Source organism: Pyxicephalus adspersus, chromosome W, assembly GCF_032062135.1.
Source record: "Pyxicephalus adspersus chromosome W, UCB_Pads_2.0, whole genome shotgun sequence".
Lineage (NCBI taxonomy): Eukaryota > Metazoa > Chordata > Amphibia > Anura > Pyxicephalidae > Pyxicephalus > Pyxicephalus adspersus.
The window spans coordinates 7,146,730-7,168,942 of NC_092870.1; the positions used below are offsets into that span (position 1 = coordinate 7,146,730).

Sequence of the window (22,213 nt, forward strand, 5' to 3'; positions counted from 1 at the left end):
TTAATGTTAGATTTGTTGATGAAAATAATAAAACAATAACATGACCCTTGGGAGTAAAGGACACCTAGGCACATCACACCAGTGACTATCTTCAGAATTTAGTGGAGGATGTTCTAGAAGATTTTGAAATTAAACAGATTTTATGTATTGTGACAGATAATGCTTCTAACATGTTCAGCACAACTGAGAAAATGAATAAAGTAGATGAAGAAAGTGACAGATAGATATTAAAGGAAGACAGTTCTGCAAGTATTGGAGAAAGTGAAAGCAAAGAGAATAGTGACATATTGGATGAAACAACACGCTGGGGAAGCATTTATTTGATGGCAAAGCGTTTGCTTGAACTAAAAGACTTTTCTATAGAACTGGACAATGAAAATGTTTTATTAACTGAAAGCCAGTGGACACAAGTAAAAGCACTGGAAAATCCGCTTTCTAACCTCTTTACTGTCACCAAGAGCTTGCAATCGGAATATTTAACATCTGGTAAATTCTTCTTGAAATGGAAGAGCTTGATATATTGCCTTAACAAACGTGGAGGCTTAATAGCTGATGACATTGTATCTTCAATAAAGAAAAGAGAATCTCTTACTGGATAATCAAATCTTGTTAGCCTGCCATTTATGTTGACTCAATGAGCAGAATTTTGTTGAGCGATGACCGGAATGATACTGCAAAAAAGGCCCTCTATGATGTAGCAGTCGCATAAAGTGATTACTACCTGAACCACCACCGCTGGATGAAGCTATAAGTACTGGTGACTCAGGATCATCCTGTTCAAATGAAGAATTAGACCGATTCCTACTTGGACAAAATGGAACTTTCACCAGTAAAGCGACATCGAATATGCGTGAAAGATAAATGAACAGAAAATGTCCAGTTTTTTAAATAATTAAAAGAAATAGAAAAGTATGATCACTCATAGAAACTGACTGTAGAAGAAGCCATCCTTGTCTATCCCGAGATTATTAGCGATGTGGCTAGAACCGTAACAGCAATGCCACCCACCCAAGTCAGTGTTGAAAGATTATTTTTAGCTCTAATAAGAATCAAGTCAGATTTAGGAGCTTCCAAGAAAGAGGATCTGGCAGAAGCAACTATGTTTCTTAGAACAACACTACATTATGTTAGTTTTGGTTTGCATTTAACAGCTATTCTACTCTACAACTATATTCCAAGTTTAATATATAAAATTTTTTAGGTTTTCCAGCTTTTGTTTTCAAACATGTAATATAACTACATTGTAGTGGATTCAATACAGTTATTTTGTATTGAATCCAATATAAAATAATTTAAAATATATGATGAAGAGCTGTTTAGGAATAGAAGTTAGTAGAGAGACCGTTGTGTAAATTGTGTAATGGTTTTTCATTCTCCAGATTTTTTTTTTAGACAATTAGTGGTTTTTTGCAAGCATTTGTAAACCCTGGCTAAAATCTGCACCGTGTGGGCACAATGGGGATAGGCTGAAGACTCGTAGACTTGGGCGGGTGATGGTTTTATTTTTTTGTCTACCGTTACATGAAATTGTGCATCTATGTGCATTGAATTACTCCATAATGTATAGTGCAACAGGTCAACCCTCCTCTAGCATCTACACCTTCTTAGATAAAGCTAAATTAAAGACCCCTTTTTTCCCCCATCAAAGCAATAAAAATATATCTTAGGAGGATGAAAAAACAGTCCTTTCATCAAGTGTACTCAAAATGGGGCATGACCTTATTTCTGAAGTGTCTCAATACAATGATAAACAATGAGAACATTGATGTGAAATGTGTACCTGGGGTTCCTAGCAAATTATTATCTCTCATGAGCCGGTAATCCTCTTCATTCAAATTATTCACAAACTGATAGAAAGCTTCCTCTCGGTCTAACCGGTCCATCTGACTCCGGCGCTGAGAATGTGACTGTTCAGCACTTCCTTTCCCAGTAGGATCGGTACTCTCCATGTTGATTGATGGATATAATAGTGAACAAGTCTAAGAAAGAAACTATATTAATACACAAAATACAGAAAGTGTCGCAAACAGGCAGTTTTGCAAACAAGCATGATCTAGAGAGCGAACAATGTACTATTAAACATAACAATTAAAACAAAACAACAATATGTCTTTGTACGGATTACCATTGTCATAAAGAAAGAGGAAAAAAAGAATTATTCTCAATATTCAGCATTGGTATTGATATTAAGAGAAAAAGAAACCCACAAGGGTTCTCGATTATATCAAGAAAAAGGGTTTTTTGAGAGACAGAGACAGAGACAGAGAGACAGACAGGGGAATAAAGTGCTAGCTATTATAGGAGGCACCTGGTCATCACCCAACATTAACATTGTCACTGCATCACAGCAAGATACATTAGGTGGAATTTACTGAACATATTCAACAGGTGTTTAAACCTTTACATATAATAGAAAACCAAGTTTTTATTTTTTATTTTTTAAGAAGGCCTTATTCTAAATTACATTGTAGAATTATTTATCCTAGAGCATATACAAGGGCTTTTCAATTGTATATTAATATTTTGCATTTTACTTTAGAGTCAGCAACTATATGTCTAGACTTAAGCTGGATCTAAAACAGCAACCCCTTTTATTAAGGGAAAACAAACGTTGCAGTAATTCTATACATTCCAGACAGGGTCCGTGTAAACAGTGAAGCATGATTTTTCTTTTTACACGTTGTTAAGGAAACAATATCACCCTGGGGCACCGGACTAGCTATGCTCCAAGAGTGACATACAGTTAGGCCCATAAATAAATATTTGGACAAAACTTTTTTCTAATTTTGGTTCTGTACATTACCACAATTAATTTTAAATGAAACAACTGCATTTGCAGCTGAAAGTCTGGAGTTCAACTGCTTCTGAGTTGTTTTTATTATACAGTATTTATATAGCGTAATCATTTTACACAGTGCTGTATAAAGTCCATAGTCGTGTCACTAAATGTCCCTCAAAGGAGCTCACAATCTAATGTCTCTACCACAGTCATTAATGTAGTCTAAGGTCAATTTTAGAGGGAAGCCAATTCCCCTAACTGGATGTTTTTGGGATGTGGGAGGAAACCCACGCAGACACGGGGAGAACCTGCAAACTCCATGCAGATAGTGTCCTGTCTGGGATTCGAACCTGGGAGCTAGCGCTGCAGAGACAAAATGTGGTAATTGTGGTAATGTACAGAACCAAAATTAGAAAAAAGTTGTCTCTATCCAAATATTTATGGACCTAACAGTGTTGTTCAGAACTTTTGTTGTTTGATGTAATGTAAAATATTGGAGAAGCAGAACAGAGCTGATCAATTCAGCTACCAGGTTGTGCCAATTATGCCACACAACCATTGCTGGATGCCCACGCAGCTACCAAACTCAGAACCTTTTAAAAACATGAGGAAACAGAAACCAGGTGACTTAATAATTAAAAACTAGGCCTATTAGAAAAGGGGATTGACAGGGCTCTGCCGTACTGCTGTTACCTTAGACACTTTTTAAATTACACCTTTAGAGAAGGAACTTTACCCAAAACATAAACGCTTGTAAACAGGAAGTATTTTTATTTGCAGAAAAGACATGCTAGGTCCATTCTGAAATAAAGACCTCTTGCCTTTCTCTTCACAAGTTGCTTAAAAAAGCACATTAAGCTTCGTTTGTATGTTCTCAGCAAGTATTGGATGAGACGAATAATCTCCAGCATGCATGTGGCGGAATTACGACGTCTTGGCTCAGCCCACCAAGGTGGATGAAGACAGAGAACCAGGGGAGAAGTTGATGCTGGCAAGAAAGCTTGCAGAAGTCACATGGCTGGAAGGAAGATCGGTATTAAGGGATTTAGTTATGCTTCATTAGTAAGCAAAAAGGTGGCTTCGGCACTGAACACGAACTGCTGACACAGAGTCATTCATTTCTCTTTTAGGGTTTACATAAACATATGTAAAAGGTGTTAATATTTCTGGGTCTATACTGGAATGTTATAAATACTTGGCCATATTTAAGATGTATAGGTTCATTATTATTTTTTTCCAATGAAGTGTCCAGTTAGGATTTTAAAACCTAACCTGTGCTGACAGCACACTGGGGAGCCCCACTGCTCATCTTACAGATTGCAGCAGTCAGGTCTTGAGGGGTCCAACACCATTCTTGCACAGGAGGTGTTTAAAAGCTGTAAAACAAGACTGCCATGCTCTGTATAAAAGTAGTGGTCAAGCTTTACAGTAGCACTTGCAGTATAGGATAGCAGAAAGACTGCCATCCACTGATCAACAACCTTCCATATGCCCCTAAGACTGAAATAAAGAGGCCACCCTGCTGTTGATGAGCGGTTGTTAGGCTTTTGTCCTCTCTAATGTTTATTAGCCCTTAAATATTAGGAAACTGGACTGTATAACAAGAAAAAAAAAATAAGCAAAACACTATCTTGAAGCTGACCCTACAGTAAAACTCAAAACATTTACCATATCCTTTCCACCACTTACTAAATCACGGACAGGGTCTATGAAATGCTTTTTGTTTCTGTACTTTTCAATCTGCAAGCATCCCCTTCCTTGGAAAGAATGCTTGTATCACCATGCAAGCGCAATAGGATAACTGCAGCAGACAACACCAAAAGCTGCACATGTAAATAAAAGGACAGCACCATATACCATACACAGAATATGCTGACAGTTCCGCTCTCCTGATTGCTCCCTCAACCCTAGAGGAGCTGTAGTATGTGCTACAGATACAGAACATGTCACAGCTCCCCTAGGGCTGCAGGGCGCCACTGATTGGTCTGCTCCCTGATTGGCTGAGGAAAGGGAAATCCTGATGATGCTTGAGTTGTCATCAGGGTTTCCCATTTCTCAGCCAATCACAGAGCACTAGGGGTGAATGGAGAGCCTTGTCCTCATGTAACCCCTAGTGCCCTGCAATCCCTCACTGTCAGGAGTCCCATGGCTGTGCGCATGTCATGAATGCAGCCATGGAAATCATCCTGTCATTTAGATAACCTGTCGTCCAATTTTTTTTTTTTTTTTTTTTTACACACATCAGGGAATGAGTAAAGGGTTTTATGTACCCCTGTACTCATTCCCTTAAACGGTTAAAAGTAAAACTTTTATAAACGCCTATGTAAAATCGCGGCAATTTGTGGTAAAACGTGTCATAGGCGTTTATAAAAGTTTTTAGCTTTTTAAAGTTTAGCTTTAAAAGGCTTGTAAAAGTGCATAAAAACACATATAAACGTGGTAGGAACGTTTTATATGCGTTTTTAAAACCGTTCATGTAGACCCAGCCGATATAAAGTGAGTGTTAAGAAAAAGTCATTAGTTCCTCACATTTTATGCAATCTTTTTGTTCAACCCACTGAATTAAAGCTTAAAGTCTCCAGTTCAACTGCATCTTAGTTGTTTCATTTAAAATTAACTGTGGTAATGTACAGAACCAAAATTAGAAAAAAGTTGCCTCTGTCCAAATATTTATGGACCTAACTGTACTACAATTCATGGGTTTAAAGGCTGTCTTGGCTTCAATAGAGTGATTTTCCTTTTCTTAAATTACCCCCTCCCTTTACAGCAGAACTAAACTTGTTGTTGGGTGGTGAACTTCTGCCATAGTCAGTATGCCCCTAGATTGTAAGCTCTTCGGTGCAGGGTCCTCTCCTCCTCCTGTGTCACTATCGGTATCTGTCATTTGCAACCCATATTTAATGCACAGCGCTACATAATATGTTGGCACTATATAAACGCTGTTTAATAATAATATGCACAGCACATGTACCAGGTATGGCCCATACTTACATGCTGTCACCCCGTAGCAATGACAGGGCCAGGCTCTCTAATACCCGGCATCCTAGGAAGGAGTCATCGTCACTGCAGACTTCTGTGAAAACAACGATCCTCGCCTGTCATTGGATGAGATAACCTCTGCACATACAAAGCCTTTGTCACAAAAAAAAAGCATCAACATACAAGTAAAGAACTGGGAACAACATCCATAAGAGTTGTATTATCAGTCACCCTCCAAAGCAGAATGATGCCGTACCTGGAAGCAGTATCGGATTGACAGTCAACTCTTGACAAGAGCAGATCCATATTGTATACATTACAAGATGTCCTAGCTACACTGTGGGATTTTGTTACATTTAAAAATCCCCCTTTACTTTCCTTATGGTGCTCCAAGAACACAACCTGGTTCCTAGGCACAGCACTTGGAAAGTGATTTGGTTGCTGCGGGCACCCCTGTCCTCCAGTACTTAGCATTGGGATAGATTCATCCAGCAGGCTTCTCCCTGAAAGGAAGTGTATGTGATACACAGGCCGATCATCCCCGGGGGAGGCGACTCCCCAGACACCGCGATCATAAACACACAACGCTCGCCCCGGATGCCAGGAGATTCCCGGGCTGGGATACCAGGAGATTCCCGGGCTGGGATACCAGGAGATTCCCGGGCTGGGATCTCCCTCTAACCATCCAAAGAATCAGAGCCCTGATCGCAGGAGACCTCAGGTGACCCCCGGCTAATAAACGCACCGATCCAGACAATAAACGAGCCGTGCTCCACCATCTCCCGATCCGCGCACACACACAAGCAGTCCATTAAATAAGCGGGGTCAGCACGTATGCGGAGACAAACCCTTACCACAGCAAAACCTCGGCAACCCGTACAGTCTATGGCGCAACTTTACACCCCGTCGCGGCCTAACGGTGTCCATTTTCCAAACATACTGAATAAGAAAATGTTTGTTCAGAGCACCAGCTACCCCATATCTCTGCCCGTGTACATACCGAGAGAAGAGTCCGCTAGCTCCGGTATGCAATCTTTTTTCGGCTCCTACGACCATATAAACCTTCACTCCGCCATTTTCTCCATTGTTATGACGGCAGCCCGGAAGTGAGCACGATGGGCGTGGCTTCCATGTTCCAGAGTGGCGGTGTACTCGCGATAAACTTGGTGTATTCCGCGCAGCTGTGATGTCACAAGGCTACAATCTTGTTAGGATGACGTATTGAAGACATGGGGCCACTTAGTGTACATCCGCGGGACTAAACTATTAGTCGGTAAAAACTTCAGGGTTTCTCAAAAACAAGTGCAGTAAAGTACGACATTACATATGTATTACATACAACTAGTAGAAATACTAAACTTACCCTAAATTGATATTTGCATTATCGTTTTTTACATATACAGCAGTACCCTGACTGTAACGGTCAGCACTAGAAGCCAATCAGATTCTACTGCGTGCACATTTGTTAACAGCGAGCGAGCTGACAAGAGGAGTCCAGGTATAAAGACGTATCAATGTGTTGCTGAAGCTTCATTGTTTAATCAGGATGAGGAGGTGACCCTGGTCATTTCTGAAACTGATAAGACCTAAAATGTCACCTCTTACAGCTTTTCTGTGGGTAAAAAGCGTGTGGCCCACAGAGCTGGCCAGGCACAATTCCAAATCCTTTTCCAGATAAAGCAGTTAACAAATTTCCTGTTTATAACGGCATAAAATATTCACAAAACATTTAACAAATTCAGTTTTAGAGCCCCTAAAGTATAGTAGACAAATCTTCCTTTAGACCCTCTAGTAAAAGATTCACACCAGACTGAAAGAACCTCACAATACCCGACCCATCTCAGGGTGGTGGTGAGGATGGTGGCTCAGAGGGTCACACTCCGCCATGGCAGTGCTGGTCCCTGGACTGAATCTCGGCCAGGACTCTATCATAATAAAGGAGAAAGATACAAAGAAGTATTTTGGGCTGTTTCAAGGGGCCTGCAGTATACCAGCCAAAGGGGTCCCAGTTAGATTCCTCCCCAGGGTCCAAAATGTATATCAAACCAGCCCTGCAGGCTTTCAACCCCTGCATGATGTACAGCATGGGGGTTGAAATCAGCAGGAGTGAGGGGGTTGCCTTTAATTATTAACAAAACATTCTACCCAAAATTAATGTTTAAGTCATGTGGGTGGGCATTAGAAAACTGAAGTATCATATATAATATAATAAAGAGCTACCAGTTGCCAAAGATTGAAGACAATCTATTATATCCATCTAACTCAGTGTTCCTCCAGAGGTTGCAAGTGGTTCCATGAGCAATTTCTGCCTCTTGGTCAGTTTAAGTGAAACCAATATTATTTGTTGCTATCTGTAAGGGTGACATTCTTCCCACTGGCCAGCAATGTAGGATGCCATCTTCCTACTGATCACTACATAATTGTTCTATGGGCTGTGCATATAGTAGGGTTTTTCTTATAATCTGAAAATGATTTCAAGGGTTCCCCCATGTTAAAATGGCAAAGAAACACTTATGAAACTAATATAATTATTTTGTAGAATATATCAAGTTTTCATCATGCGAGCATGATTTACTCAAGTCCAAAAAAGTGGTAGCCAGATCCCCTTCATTTGAGGAGTCCTCTAATAAACAGCTTATCAGTCCCAGTAGTCCCTGTTCTGACTGGTGTGCCCTGTTCTTTGCCCAATCCTGGCTCTGACCCGATTTTACCAAACTGTATCTGTGCAGGTTTAATCTCTTAATCAAGATTTCCTTGCTCAGTGGGTGAACCCTGCCTTACAGGAACATTTGGATCTGATAGTTAAGGTTTTATGACTTAAGTTGTGATGGCTTCATCCTGCCTTATTTATTGTATGGCCCTGTTATCCATGCACATGTATAGAGCACATTGGCTATGGTATTGGGCTGCAGATTCTAGACCTAAATTACCAGTTTAGGCTTTAATGTAATGTATTTAATGTATACTACCTTTATATCTGGCTTGGATGGCATTGTTAGGGATGCCACTGATGGCAGGACTACTCCTCTCCACCAGTGAAAGATGTCTCAGGAAAGGTCTGGTAAGTCTACGTGGTAGATTAAAACACAGCACCTGAAATAATTGCAGTGAGTTATCTAGATATTTTAGGTTATTGCTAAACTCCAATTTAATTTTATACAAGAAAAACAACTTTTGGACTGCTTTCCTGCTAACCCCCACTTTATCATATATATAAATATAGCACAGTTGATGTACAGATAAGCTGTAAATTTAACATACACAAATAGCTTCAGTGGGTGCAGTGTTGCAGAAATTCATATTTTGTGGTTTGTTTGTTTTTTTGTGAAATAGTAACCCAATGAAAAATTCATGAAATATTAATATTCTACTTTATTTTAATAAGCAGCTCCTATTTCCTGATTATTCACCTAGATGAGGGTGACATCTATATTACCTATCCACGGTGCCCAGAGTTTTTCACTTCACACATCCCAAAACGCTGTGTATCTTCAGGGGTTAAATATTACAATATTTTCCATTTTCAATCAGTAAAAATGATGCAGTGTTATATTTTCCTTCTCAAGGTCTAGTATCACAACATGACAAGAAGAGACAGTCACCTTATGATAACAGAAGAGATGGATGTTAGCAGATGCTCATCTGGCTGACGACTCCGTGCTGTGTGCCATCGCAATATAAAACGCGGTTTGTCCCGAGATGTCATTTGCAGCAGCCAGAAGAACTAAGCAGCAGCCCCTGCTTCCCTCTAGCTGTGCAGACTGATGGATTTTTGGCATCCCCAGCATCCCTTGTTAGGCTGAGCACAGCTGAAGTGGCTTCTAGAGGCTGATCAGCTCCTGACTCAGCCCTGCACTGCTATTGGCTGCTGGGACTTTAAAGCCTCTCTGCTCCCAGTCACCAGTGCCTGTTATAGCGTTAGCTGGGCTTATCTGTGCTGGAGTATCAGCAGGGGATTAGCCTGTCACGGCCTTGGGGGGGTACATCAAGTTGCCCATGCTGCTATTGGGACAGGCTTTTTGAAAACTTGTGAGGAGTGATTGCTACCAGGATTTATTTCTGTGTAGTTTATCTATTTCAGCTCATTTTGCATCATGGAGGAAGACCTTGTGAGGAGAGGCCTTATTATCTCATATGCAAGTGATAAGGATGGGAAAGTTCGTCAGTCCTTCAGAATTCTGGTACTGAAGAATGAAAGAGGAGCGTTCCCCTTGCAAAAACTTGTGGACTAATACCTAGTGGTTTGGAGGCTTGAAACACCCTCCCTCCTCTTTTGCCCTGGGACAAGATCGAGGTTCGCTGTTCTACCCTGGGATGCCAGTTTTTTGTAGAAAGTGTGGGTCGTATTCACATACGGAAAGATCATGTATCTCAAAATTTTCTCTCTGCAAAAGATGCAACAAAACTGGCCACGAAACCAAAAACAGTCCTGTGAAACCGATGTGTAACCTGTGCGGAAGTTCCGATCATCTGTTTAAAGGGTGTCCACATCGGAGTAAGAGGTCATGGGGGGATGTCACCTCCACCAACAGCCAAAGATCACGGGTCAGGGGGTGTGGGTGCTGTTGCTACTCATATGGCGGAGGTAGCTGCACAGTAACCCAGTGTCTGATGCCCCTGCAGCACTATCTCAGTCAGAGCTGCTGGATAAGGAGGAAGAGATGGAAGCCTTACCAAGCTGTCCTGAAGTTGTTCTAGATGGGGAAAGCAGACCAGTAGAGGAGTCTGCAGGGACTGACCCCCCGACACCTGGACAAAGGAGGGTCAGGCATGAGTCCCGGTCCAGTTCGGACGAGGAAGAAACCACAGTTAAGCGCAGCTGCAGTGAAAAGTCTGCTGCAGTGAAAAGTCTGCTGCAGTTGGCGTATCCACACAGCTTGGTGACCAGGAACCTTATTCAGGTCTCATTGAGAAGTTGACCCTATGGAGTCATCTGCGGCAATTCCACCTTTGACCAGCTCAGACGAGAAAAAGTTCAGTCCAGCACCCAGTATCTGTATAGAGTTCTACCACTCTGAAAATGGGGGACTTTAAAATGTGTTCCCTGAATGTCAGGGGTCTGAAAAGCTCTGTACCGAGGGCAGCAATATTTAGCTATTTAAGTGGCATTAACTGTGAATTTTTTTGTCTTCAGAGTGCAAAATAGACCACCACCCAAATTATGAACACCCCAGACAATCCTGGAATCATGGCCCTTCAGTATGGTCAGGGGACAATGGAAATTCAGCTACAGGTATTGGTATCCTTGCAAAGGGGAAGTCACCTTTTCATCATTTATAGAGATAGGATCTGGGAGAGCTATGATGGCCACGGTGAAATTTAGGGAGAAGGATCTCAGGGTGTTTATTATCTACTGCTCCCCGGAGAAAAATGAGCGAGCTGAATTGCCTAATACCATACAGTTCTTCATTCCAGGTTCCTCCCTTGCAATTGTTTGTGGTGATTTTAACTGCGTATTACTAGGTGAAACCTGAACCGGCTGTAGAACAAGGAGGCAAGATAAAACATCTGAACAGCTGAAAAACATGATGGCTGATCTCAAGTTGCAGGAGGTCTGGAAAAAGTTACATCTGAATGATCCTGGTTATACATGGTCCAGCAATATAGGTAAGTTTCACATTGACTTTTGTTTTTGCCATCACTCTATCACTCCAGGGAAAATCACTCTCCAAAACAACATTTTCTTAGATCATAGGATATTGTGCATTCACCTGAAATTATCAGTTACATCCAAGGGGCCTGGGGTCTGGAGGCTAAATACCACTCTTCTAGAGGATCCTGGGATCAAAACGCAATACACATTAGCATACACGTCATGGTGGAGGGACATATGCAAATTTCCCAACCTCATAAGTTGGTGGGGTAACCTCAAAAAGAAAACTAGCTCCTTCTTTATCCAGAAAGGAATACAGGAAGCAAGTAGGAAAGTAAGATAGTTCCAGAGGCTAAACACACAGCTCCAAACTTTTATTAAAAAAAAAAAAAAAAAAACGAAAAATGCTCCAGGTTTTTCTTAAAAAAAAAAAGCAATCAGTTTAAAACAAAACATACAAAAAAATCAACGATAAGGTCACAATATCTGACATATTAATGGAGGCCCAGGGTTTCTACTCAGAGCTCTTTAGGGAAAAGGAGATAGATCCAACCGTCATCAAGGAGGTGGTAGGTGCTTTGGAGCTTAAATGAGATCATGTTGTCTTTTCTGAAGATCTGAGTGAAAAGGAGCTATTAGCTACCATCAAAAGCTTTACCAAAAATAAATGTCCAGGTTATGATGGTTTGCCAATTGAATTTTATCTGTCATTTTGGGATCTCCTGAAAAATGATTTGTGTCTGATTTTCCGGGAAGTTTTGTCACCTAACAGGCCTCCTGACTCCTAGCTAAGGGACGTCATCACTGGCATCCCATACCCTTGCTCAACACAGAATATAAAATCTACTCCAAGATTCTCGTAAATAGTCAAAGAAGTTGTTGATAAAGTTATCAACAACTGTGGGTCAGGTCTGTGGGATCCCTGGTAGAAATGCACATGATGGTCTAAATTTACTGAGAGATGTGCTATGGTACTTAAATGAGAGAAAGCAAACATTGGCCTTTTTGTCCTTCGACTTCTAAAAAGCGTTGGATAAAGTTTCACTTATCTATCTGTGGAAAGTGTTGAAAAAAATGGGTTTTCCTGTTACACTAATTAACCAAATCAAATGTCTTTACAGTGGTGCTTCTAGCAAAGCCTTAGTCAATGGCTTCTTACCGGATGATGTTCAACTCAAGTCTGGAGTTAAACAAGGATCCCCTCTCTGTCTCTCCTCTTCTATTTATCTGTGCCTTGGAACCACTTCTGTCATCATTAGTGCCTCCAAACCAAATCTAACAAATGGTCATATTTTCTCAAGTATGCAGCTGGTCATGTGTTTAGGAGGAGAGGATGGTACCAACCACCCCAAACAGTTCCAACACTCATCATTACTCCAAAACCATACACAATTTTGGAATAATGTATCCGTATTTGTAACCTACAAAACCTGGACCAAAACACCCTATTGGATGCAAACAAAATTGGGAAATTCATCAAAACAGAGGAAGAAATTGCGCTTATACCGACTTTTAAAACAGAATGGTCAGCACAAATCTGAAAAAACGTGGACGAAAAGATATTGCTTGGCAGGGTGTCCATGAGTGCCTGCCCCTGCATGCCTTTCAGCATAGGAGGGGTTTTGTGAGTTCTTCTGTATGTCCCCTGTCTGTATTGCCCATATGCAAGGGCTGTGAGAAGGTCACTTGGGCCTTTGCTGAAATTTTTAACTGGCCTTCAAACACTTGACCACCAGGTTGTCATGTACGGTCCTCCTCTTTCCTTCTCAGTAGAGAAGGAAAAAGCTACTTTGGGTTTCTATAAATTGCCTGAAAATTATTTATTAACCCCCCTAGCGTTCTAATTCTGTCCAAATTTCCATGCAAAAAGCATTACATTTTTTTTGCATGGAAATTTATTTTACGTCATAGGCTATAATACTTAGGCATAACTCACCGAAATATTTACAATATTTTAATAAATTTATTTTTAAACTTTGAATAAAAAAAAACACAAAAATCTGCTAATAAAAAAAAAGTTAAACATGTAATGTAAGTGTACAGTAGCATTTATATGAAGATTTATTTGTATTGGACTCAATACAGCTATTTTGTATTGAATCCAATACAAAATTATTTGAATTTGCCACCGACTCGCCCGCACCGACGTCACTGGGGAAACCCCGGAGATCGTCTATGCATTGCGCGTAGAATGCATGTCCCCAGGACCAGCAGGACAACGGGGGACGACGATGGAGCAAGGTCGAGTTTTTAGGTTAAAGCTACCCCGAGTGTGACCCGGGATTACCACTATTTGCAGGTAAAATCCACCCAGAGTCACACTCTGGATTAGCGCTAGGGGGGTTAAGTATGCCTTGAGCAAAATGTTTGATTTCTTTTTATTTGATTGCAAAAAAATGGGTAAACTATAACCTGGGGAATGTATATGTGGAATACACTTGTGTAATTTCTTTTTTGTGGAAAAAAGGAAAAATTTGTGTTTGTGAAAATGGTTTTTGGTTATGGTCAAAAATATATGTATAAATGTTCTGTATATGTTGGAAAATACTATGTACTTATCTGTTCAAAGGATAATCTTGGTTCTTGTTCATATGTATCTTTACCTAGGAAAAGGAAAATTTGGACTTTTATTTTACTTTTTACAAACAGACTTCATACTTTGCTTTCAGGAATGGACCAGGATAATGTTTTTTATTCTGCCACGAAATGGACTTTAGCCCTGGATCATAGACTTTTATTTTTTGGAAAAAATGTGCCCTGATTCTTTGATTTGAATATGCAAAATGTATGCAAATTTTCTGTTCTGCTTTGGTACTTTATTGTAATTTGTGTATCTCTCTCTGTTATTTGTACTCTTGAAAAAAAAAATGTTTTCTTCTTTTATTTGTAAATAAGCTGTTTATACTTTTCTAATAAAAACGTAAAAAAAAGAGATTTGAGTGTTTTTCTGTTGCTGACCTTTGCCTGTTCCTGACAATCGGCTTGAACTCAGCCTGGACCGACCTTTGCTTGTGACCCCGATTTTGCTTATGCCTTTTCCTTTGTACCTCGTTTGGTGGACTGATCTCTTGTGTTTGACTTTGGCTTGTTTCTGGATTTCCTGGTCATTTCTGTACTGTGCATCTGTGGGCTCCTGGCCAGCTGCCGGCCTATCCCCAGACACCATCCCTTGCGCACCAAGTCCTGGGGGCAACCGAGTGCTGGGAGACGCAACCAGTCTCCTGAGGCTAAGTGGGGGCTGCCATAGGTGAAGACTGCAGCGTTAGGTTGGGGGACTGGTGGCTGGAGAATACCGGTACTGACCAGGGCCTTACAATGGAAGTACAAAAGGAAAGGCACATCAGGAGAACTTCTGGATTTTATGGCCTTGTACGGCCTTGTACGTACGTAATTATTAGTGATATACCCAAACATTTTAGTGTAGAACTGATAAGGAATTTGGAAATTTCAAGATCATTTTTAAGGTCGCATTGCGGGTCTTTGCACTTTTGAAGTTAAATAGATCCACTCTAATCGATAAGTGCTCTTTATTGTAGACAAACTCACACACAGTCTCTCGGATTCAGTTCCCTAATCCATCAATATTTGCTCTTCCAGGTTTGCTACTGGCATGCAGCTTTTATTTTTTTTTTAATTTCTGTGACATTTAATCAGCACACATTGAGAATGATGATTGAGAGCTTAGTTTTTCATTATATCTCAGCATAGATGATGAAGACAGCTTAAGACCTAACAAGACACCCAGCTGATGAATACTACAACGTCAAGATAAACTAATGTGCCTTCCAGAGCAGCGGGATTAATTAAGCTGTCTACAAGGGAGGGATAAAAGATTTACTCTCTTTATTAATATTCATCAATTTATTTCAGGTTGACGTGCATAGCTTTTACTTTCTAGGTGTTCATGATAGTCTGTCTGAATATTAATACTATAATTACTATTTATATTATTACTAATAATAATAGGATTCAGATTTCCAATCCCAATAGTTTTCAAAATATTAAACAATCTATAGTGGTATATAGAACAGGTTTAGGAGAAAAAAAATTTCAGGAGTAGCTTAAAAAAGTTAGAATATAATAATTAATGATTTTTGCATACAGGGAATAACAGAGACATACAGTACTTTCAGGAAGTATAGACAATCTAAATATCAAGACACCTCTCACTTTATCGACAGAGCCATATGGTGTGGTAGAGTTTTGGAAATCTGAGAATGGGATGGCCTTATATGTATTTAGCAGTTTGTTTAGAGTTCAGCTTTAAGGAGGACTTAATTAAAGAGATTAATAAAAAGACATGTCATATAATAAAATTGCCTAAAATATGGAGTTTTATAATAATGTGTTTAGTAGACACTAAATTAGTAAGGCAAAGTGGTTTATCCTTAGTCTGGAGTCCATCAATACAAAGGAAATTAGAAATGTTTAGACCTATTTTTCAGACTATCACAGACTGAACAACAAATAAAAAAAATATTAAATGATAAACTGCATCTTAAAATATCAACCTTTATTCCCAGTACAAAAAAAAAAGGAATTAGATGTAGTTCCAATTAAAAGCAAACACAATCCTTTTCACATCTAAAGGTAGGTATTATAAATAGGAAATATTCTTATAAATATATATAAAATAATGTAAATATTATTGGTAACACAACATTAAAGTAGAAATTTCATATTAAAAAACGGCTAACATTCTCTGGATTTACCCACACCTAGGAGCCCGTTATTGGAAGTAGTTCTTTACGCCATTTTTATGATATGATTTATCAGTGGCTGGTGGTGGCAGCTTACTTATTGATCAGTGCGGCAGCCACTCCATCCTCCCATCCGCTTTGCTGAAAGTGCTTACCCTGCTGCCTCCATACCTTATACCTATACCTAGATAGGACTGTGAATACCGCCACTGTATGAAGACCTACCACTCATTTCACTTAATCCCACCTTACCCCTGAATGTCCGGTCTCTGTATAAAGGCTGCAGCTGAACATAGCTGCATTGCCAATCATGTGTAATGTTTTACCAACTGCTGGGATATGCTCGTGTTTCTGATCTGTTGAGGACATGACTGAGGTACCATTTTGGAAAGCCCATACCGTAGATGGCTCTCCACACTCCATCACTTTGACAATCTAGCTCCACCACACCCTGTCCCCTGAGGACCTCACAACGCCACAAGTGTAAAACCTTACACTTGTGCCCTTCCACAACCACAGTGCTCTATGGATTCCTTCCTGTAACCCCAGACACCACAAGTCAATACCCACCGCGTTCAAATGAAGGCCATCTCCCCGTAAATGCAGCAGCTCTAGTTCCCGGTGGTGGACAACAATGCCTCGGGGTTCCTGGCAATAAACCTCCCCACCTCCCTATTAACCTTTGCTCTGGTCTTGTTCAACTTGTCTACTGACCCTAACAGCCACCAACAGGTCCTGGCCACAATATCAGACCACACGATCACCATGGCCGGAAAAGCCATGCATAGCCGCAAAAAATCCCACTTAATGTCCCTGATAAGTTCTCTCATGGACCCAATCCCCAAATCATTGCAACCTGCATGATTAACTACTAACTACTGTCCAGTGGCCTGTCCAACCTAGAAAACCTGTGTATTTGAGGCATTACCCTGCTCCATAACATGCCCGGGACCCCACTCCAGCGGAGCACCCCCTCTGCATGCGAAATGCCCAGCTGACGACCTTCGGGTCAGACCTCCGCTCACCTGGCTTCCCACGCGTAGGAGTGCCCTGCAATCCAAATTAAGCCTGGAACCGCTCCTAAACAAAGCAAACACAAACATACCAGACAAATTGCACAACCACGCCCCCCCCCCCCCAACCTGTACCCCTACCTTCTCAAGCTTCCAACAAATGCGACCTGACATACAGCCGGTAACGCATTGATTCCTACCTACCTCTTCTTTTGATCATATCCTCACCTAAACCCCATCTGGGTGCCTCTGTTGCCGCGCTAAGGCAAAAGAAGTGCGACACATACTCTTCAGTCCTCCAGACCCTGCTCCCGCAAGCACTTTCTAAACACAGCCAAGAACTGATATCTTGACATGGCCGACCCATCCTCGTGTAGCAGGAATGGCCCACCTCTTTTTGGCTGTACCTGAATAAATTCTTTGACAGGCTCCACCAGACAGGATCTTGCTTCCACTATGCGGCCCAATTTAACCCTGAACCCTTTCCCCTTTGTATCAGTCTTGCACCTGCGACTATACACCAGCACCCTTATCTTCTCCACCTGAATTCCCCCACCTTTTGTCTTTGACATACTCACCAATTCACCAATCTGGAACGCACCAAAAAAACGCTAAAACAAAAGCCGCCCGGAACAGCACCATCTCATACTTCGACACACATACCCTCCCCTGCCGTATCTGCCGCAACAAGGCATTTAGAATTGTACAGAACACCGGACGCCAGGTGTCAACCGACACCCGTCCTCCTTTCTGATAATCCTTTAGCACCTGTTGCACTATGAAGGATTTAGTGGCATCCTGAATACCCAAACATTTAAACCTAAAGGTCAAACCTGCCATTTTTCTGTTAAAACCAAACATGGACACCCCCTGATCTATCGCCCTACACATGAAACACAAGACCCATCATGCATAATCTTCTGCTGACCGAATACAACCAAACTCACTACATTCCTTTCACACCGCCCTGTAGGCCGACCATGCTGAAGCAGCGACATCACGTTTCTGTCGCAATCCGCCAAAGCCCCTGCAGGTAAGGAATCCCGAACCGCTGTGCCCTCGGCACCAACTTGCGAAACTTTCACCACTGCAACCGAGACAAAGCATCCGCCACCATATTAGACTTGCCCAGAATATGCACCACCCACAAATATACATTAAAACGAAGGCACAACTAGACCAGATGTCTGAGCAGGTGGATCACTGGCGCCGAGGAACCTGACCACCTGTTCACCGCCCGCACCACACTCAAATTGTCAAAATGAAAACAAATCCACTTGTTCGCAAAGTGACAACTGCATAGCTCTACCGCCAGAACAATAGGGAACAATTCTAACAGCACTAAATTAGCTACCAATCCTGCCTTCACCCACACCTGTGGCCACGGACCCCCACTCCATGCACCCTGAAAATATGCGCCATACCCACCTGACCCTGTGACGTCTGTAAATAGATCCATATCCAGCGAACTTACCGGCCCTGCCATCCATAGCCCACGTCCATTGCACTCTTCCAGGAATCGCTGCCAGACCATCAAATTTGCCCTCAACTCCTTGGTCAACCTCACAAAGTGACTTGGGCATCGAACCCCCGTCGTCACCACCAACCCTCGTGCAAAGACCCTACCCATGGGCATGAATTTACAAGCAAAGTTGAGCTTGCCCAGCAGCGACTGCAACTGACGCAAACGCAACTTCCGCTTTCCTGTGGCCTCAAGCACCTCCTGTTTTAATGCCAGCAATTTGTCCTCTGGTAGCCTGCATTCCATGGCCATAGTATCAACTACTATGTGCAAGAACAACGGCTCAACCACCAGGCCCTCTGTCTTATCCGGTGCCAACAGAACCCCAAACCACTCATGTGGTAGAGTACGCAGCAACACATGGCAAGTCCTAGACTCCGGGGACCCCACACATCGCCCAGATAATGTAACCCTGAGTTCACACCTGCTAAATCACGCAGCACCCATTCCAAAAAGTTACTAAAGGTTTTAAAAAGTGCGCAGGAAACAGAGCAGCCCATTGGAAGACACCGGTCCACAAAGAACCTACCATCCCATGTGCAGCCCAACCATTTTTGGCTCTCCAGGTGGACTGGAAGCAATCAAAAAGCTGCCTCATTGTCCACCTTGGTCAACAGTGCTTCTTTTCCATCCTTCTGCAGCGATCTAACGGCGCCATCAAAAGAAGCATATGAAACGGAGCAAAGCTCGGGATCAATAACTGCATTAACCGAACCCCCAGTGGGGAACGACAGGTGGTGAATCAACCTAAACTTATTGACCTCCTTCTTGGGCACCAATCCCAAGGGAGACACCATCAAATCCTGCACCGGGGGTTCAGTAAAAGGAGCCACCATACTCCCCAAACTCATCACCTCTGGGTGTCTCAGCGCTGACCTCAAATTATTATCAGTACCTTTTCCATGTAGCATGGCATCCTAAAACCGAGACGAAAAACACCCAGGCCACTATCCAGTCTGGGTACCTATTTAAGAAAGGCCGCATCCTTGCTCACTGGGGTCTTCCCTTTTTCCAGGACCATCTCCCCCGCTTTGGCGGAGCTGTCGCCCACAGCGGGCAAAACTATGCTCTTCCCCACATCCCGCACACTCGTGCTGGAAACTACAGGAATTGCCGAACCTTCAAACACGCTCATTAAATTGCCAGCAAGTCCCCTTTTTTTGCAGGGCCAAAAAGCCAGAGGAGTTCTGGCTTCTGTCCCCCCAAGAAAAAGCTGCTTTCTCACCTTTGCCGACGTCATCATACGCATCCATATATCCAATATCCTTGTGGTCCCACCACAAGGAAGGCCGCACCGCCATTGGCTGCCGAAATTGTTTGTCGTACAAGCCTGCCCCCCATACACCTGATATGCTTCACCGATACCCTCCAAATATCCAAAAAGAGCCGAACAATGCTCAGGCGCTTTTTCACCTACCACACTCGCCACAATGGAAAAGGCCTGTAGCCAATTACCAAAAGTCTGCGGGATCAACCGATGCCGCTGTAACTCTTACTTCTGCCTTCACTGCCCACCACCCTCTCTAAATAAACGGGAGAAGCGAAAATATCAACGGGAGAAGCGAAAATATTTCTACATACTCACCTCGACAAATTTTTTACTTGCACCTCCTGTTTCAAGTGCGACCCCAATGGGCCCTCAAAGCATTATCACCTACACTCACCTGATCAGATTGTGATGCACTGGTGCTGCTGGATCTTAGTCCCACGCCGTTATCCACCTGGGGCCCAACCACTCCCTTTACTCCCTGTTGACTTTACTGAACTTTGTGGCACAATAAAGTGCTGAAAACAAAGACTCTGAAAGTGCCAGTCTATTACTCTGTTCTGTGGAGCAGGTACTGTTAGATACAGTGGACCTGATTTATTAAAGCTCTCTTAAGTAAGTCCATGAAGTTCAACCACTAAGGAAATAAACATATCCCAGATATAAAACCCTATAAGACATAGTTGGTCCAGAGGAAGGCAAAAAAACTCTGTTACAACTTGCTTCAACAGGGGAAAAAAATCCTTCCTGATTCCATAAGGCAATCGGATGTTCCCTGGATCAACAGTCACTGTTATTTTTACTTTAAAGCCTTAATACCCAGTTAAATTCTGTGCTTCTAGAAAAACATCTAGATTTTTCCTAAAGCAATCTATAGTAGTTGCTGAAACTACTTTCAGAGGGAGCTAATTCCACATGTTCACAGACCTTACAGGAAGAATCCCTTCCTTATCCGCAGCTTAAACTTCTTTTCCTCCAGACACAAAGAGTGCCCTCTTGTTCTTTGTAATGATCTCAAAGTGAATAATGGGGAAGGGAGTTCTCTATATGGACCATTTATATATTTATACAGGGTGATCATATCCCCCCTTATACGTCTCTTCTCAAGGGAGAATATATTCCGTTCAGCTAATCTCTCCACATAGCTGAGCTCCTCCATTCCTTTTATTAATTTAGTTGTCCTTCTCTGCACTCTCTCCAATTCCACAATGTCCTTTAACTCTATATCATTTATAAAGATGTTAAACAGTAAAGGTCCCAACACTGAACCCTGGGGTACACCACTAATAACCTTAGACCATTCAGAGTATGAATCATTAATTAAAACTCTCTGGATGCGATCTCTAAGCCAGTTCTTTATCCATTTACAGATTGACTTTTCTAAACCTATCAACCCTAACTTGCATATTAACAGTCTGTGGGGTACAGTGTGGGGTACAGTGTCAAATGCTTTAGCAAAGTCCAAGTACACTATATCAACTGCTATTCCACTGTCTACCTGTTTACTTACTTCCTCATAAAAAGAGAGTAAATTTGTTTGACAACTTCTGTCTTTCTTGAAGCCATACTGACTATCACTTATAATATTGTTTTCTATCAGAAACTCCTCAATGTGGCTTTTTATCAAACTCTCCAAGACCTTTCCAACTATGGACGTTAAACTAACGGGTCTGTAGTTACCTGGTAATGACTTTGCTCCATTTTTGAAGATAGGAACCACATTGGCCTTACGCCAATCCATCGGTACCTTGCCAGTGACTAAAGAGTCTCTAAAAATTAGAAATTATGGCTTTGAAATAACTGAGCTCAGCTCTTTGAGGACACATGGATATAATCCATCAGGTCCTGGTGCTTTGTCAACCTTAATTTTTCCCAGCTATTTCTCAATCATGTCAATTCTGAGCCATTGTGACTCATTTAAGGCAGTGACTTTGCTAATATGGATTTGGACTTGAGCTCTGCCATTTTCCTTCGTGTACACAGAGCTAAAAAAAGTGTTTAGTAAATCTGCCTTGTCTTTATCCTCAGTTACCAACCTGGGGACATCCTTTAAGGGGCCGATGTGCTCAGATCTGACTTTCTGCTATTAATATATTTGAAAAAATTTTTGGGGTTTTCCTTACTTCCCTTTGCAATCAGTCTTTCATTTTGAAGTTTTGCACATTTTATCTCCTTTTTACATCTTTTGTTATATTCTTTATAGGCTTCAAATGATGAAGGTGATCCTTCATTTTTGTATTTTTGAAATGCCCTTTTCTTGTTCCTCATGGCTTTTTTAACCACCTGAGCGTTACACTGAGGTCTAGATTTCTGTACCAAAAGTGATCCACTGTTTTTCATGAAATTTTTTTTTTAAATTG

General features: G+C 41.6%; 1 protein-coding gene across 5 annotated transcripts in view; it reads right to left on the reverse strand.

The window, feature by feature from the left end:
* Positions 1-6,844, reverse strand: part of LOC140342842 (E3 ubiquitin-protein ligase RNF12-A-like) — a 25,974-nt gene extending 19,130 nt beyond the window's left edge. Inside the window, exons 1-2 of one of the 5 annotated variants that reach the window (XM_072429210.1) lie at positions 6,759-6,844; positions 1,781-1,979 (exon numbers count right to left, since the gene is read on the reverse strand). In XM_072429210.1, coding sequence (XP_072285311.1) covers positions 1,781-1,949 — 169 coding nt within the window. In that variant the 5' untranslated portion in view covers positions 1,950-1,979; positions 6,759-6,844. The other 4 variants (XM_072429213.1, XM_072429211.1, XM_072429214.1 and 1 more) reach the window with 4 other exon arrangements.
* Positions 6,845-22,213: the final 15,369 nt, after the last annotated feature.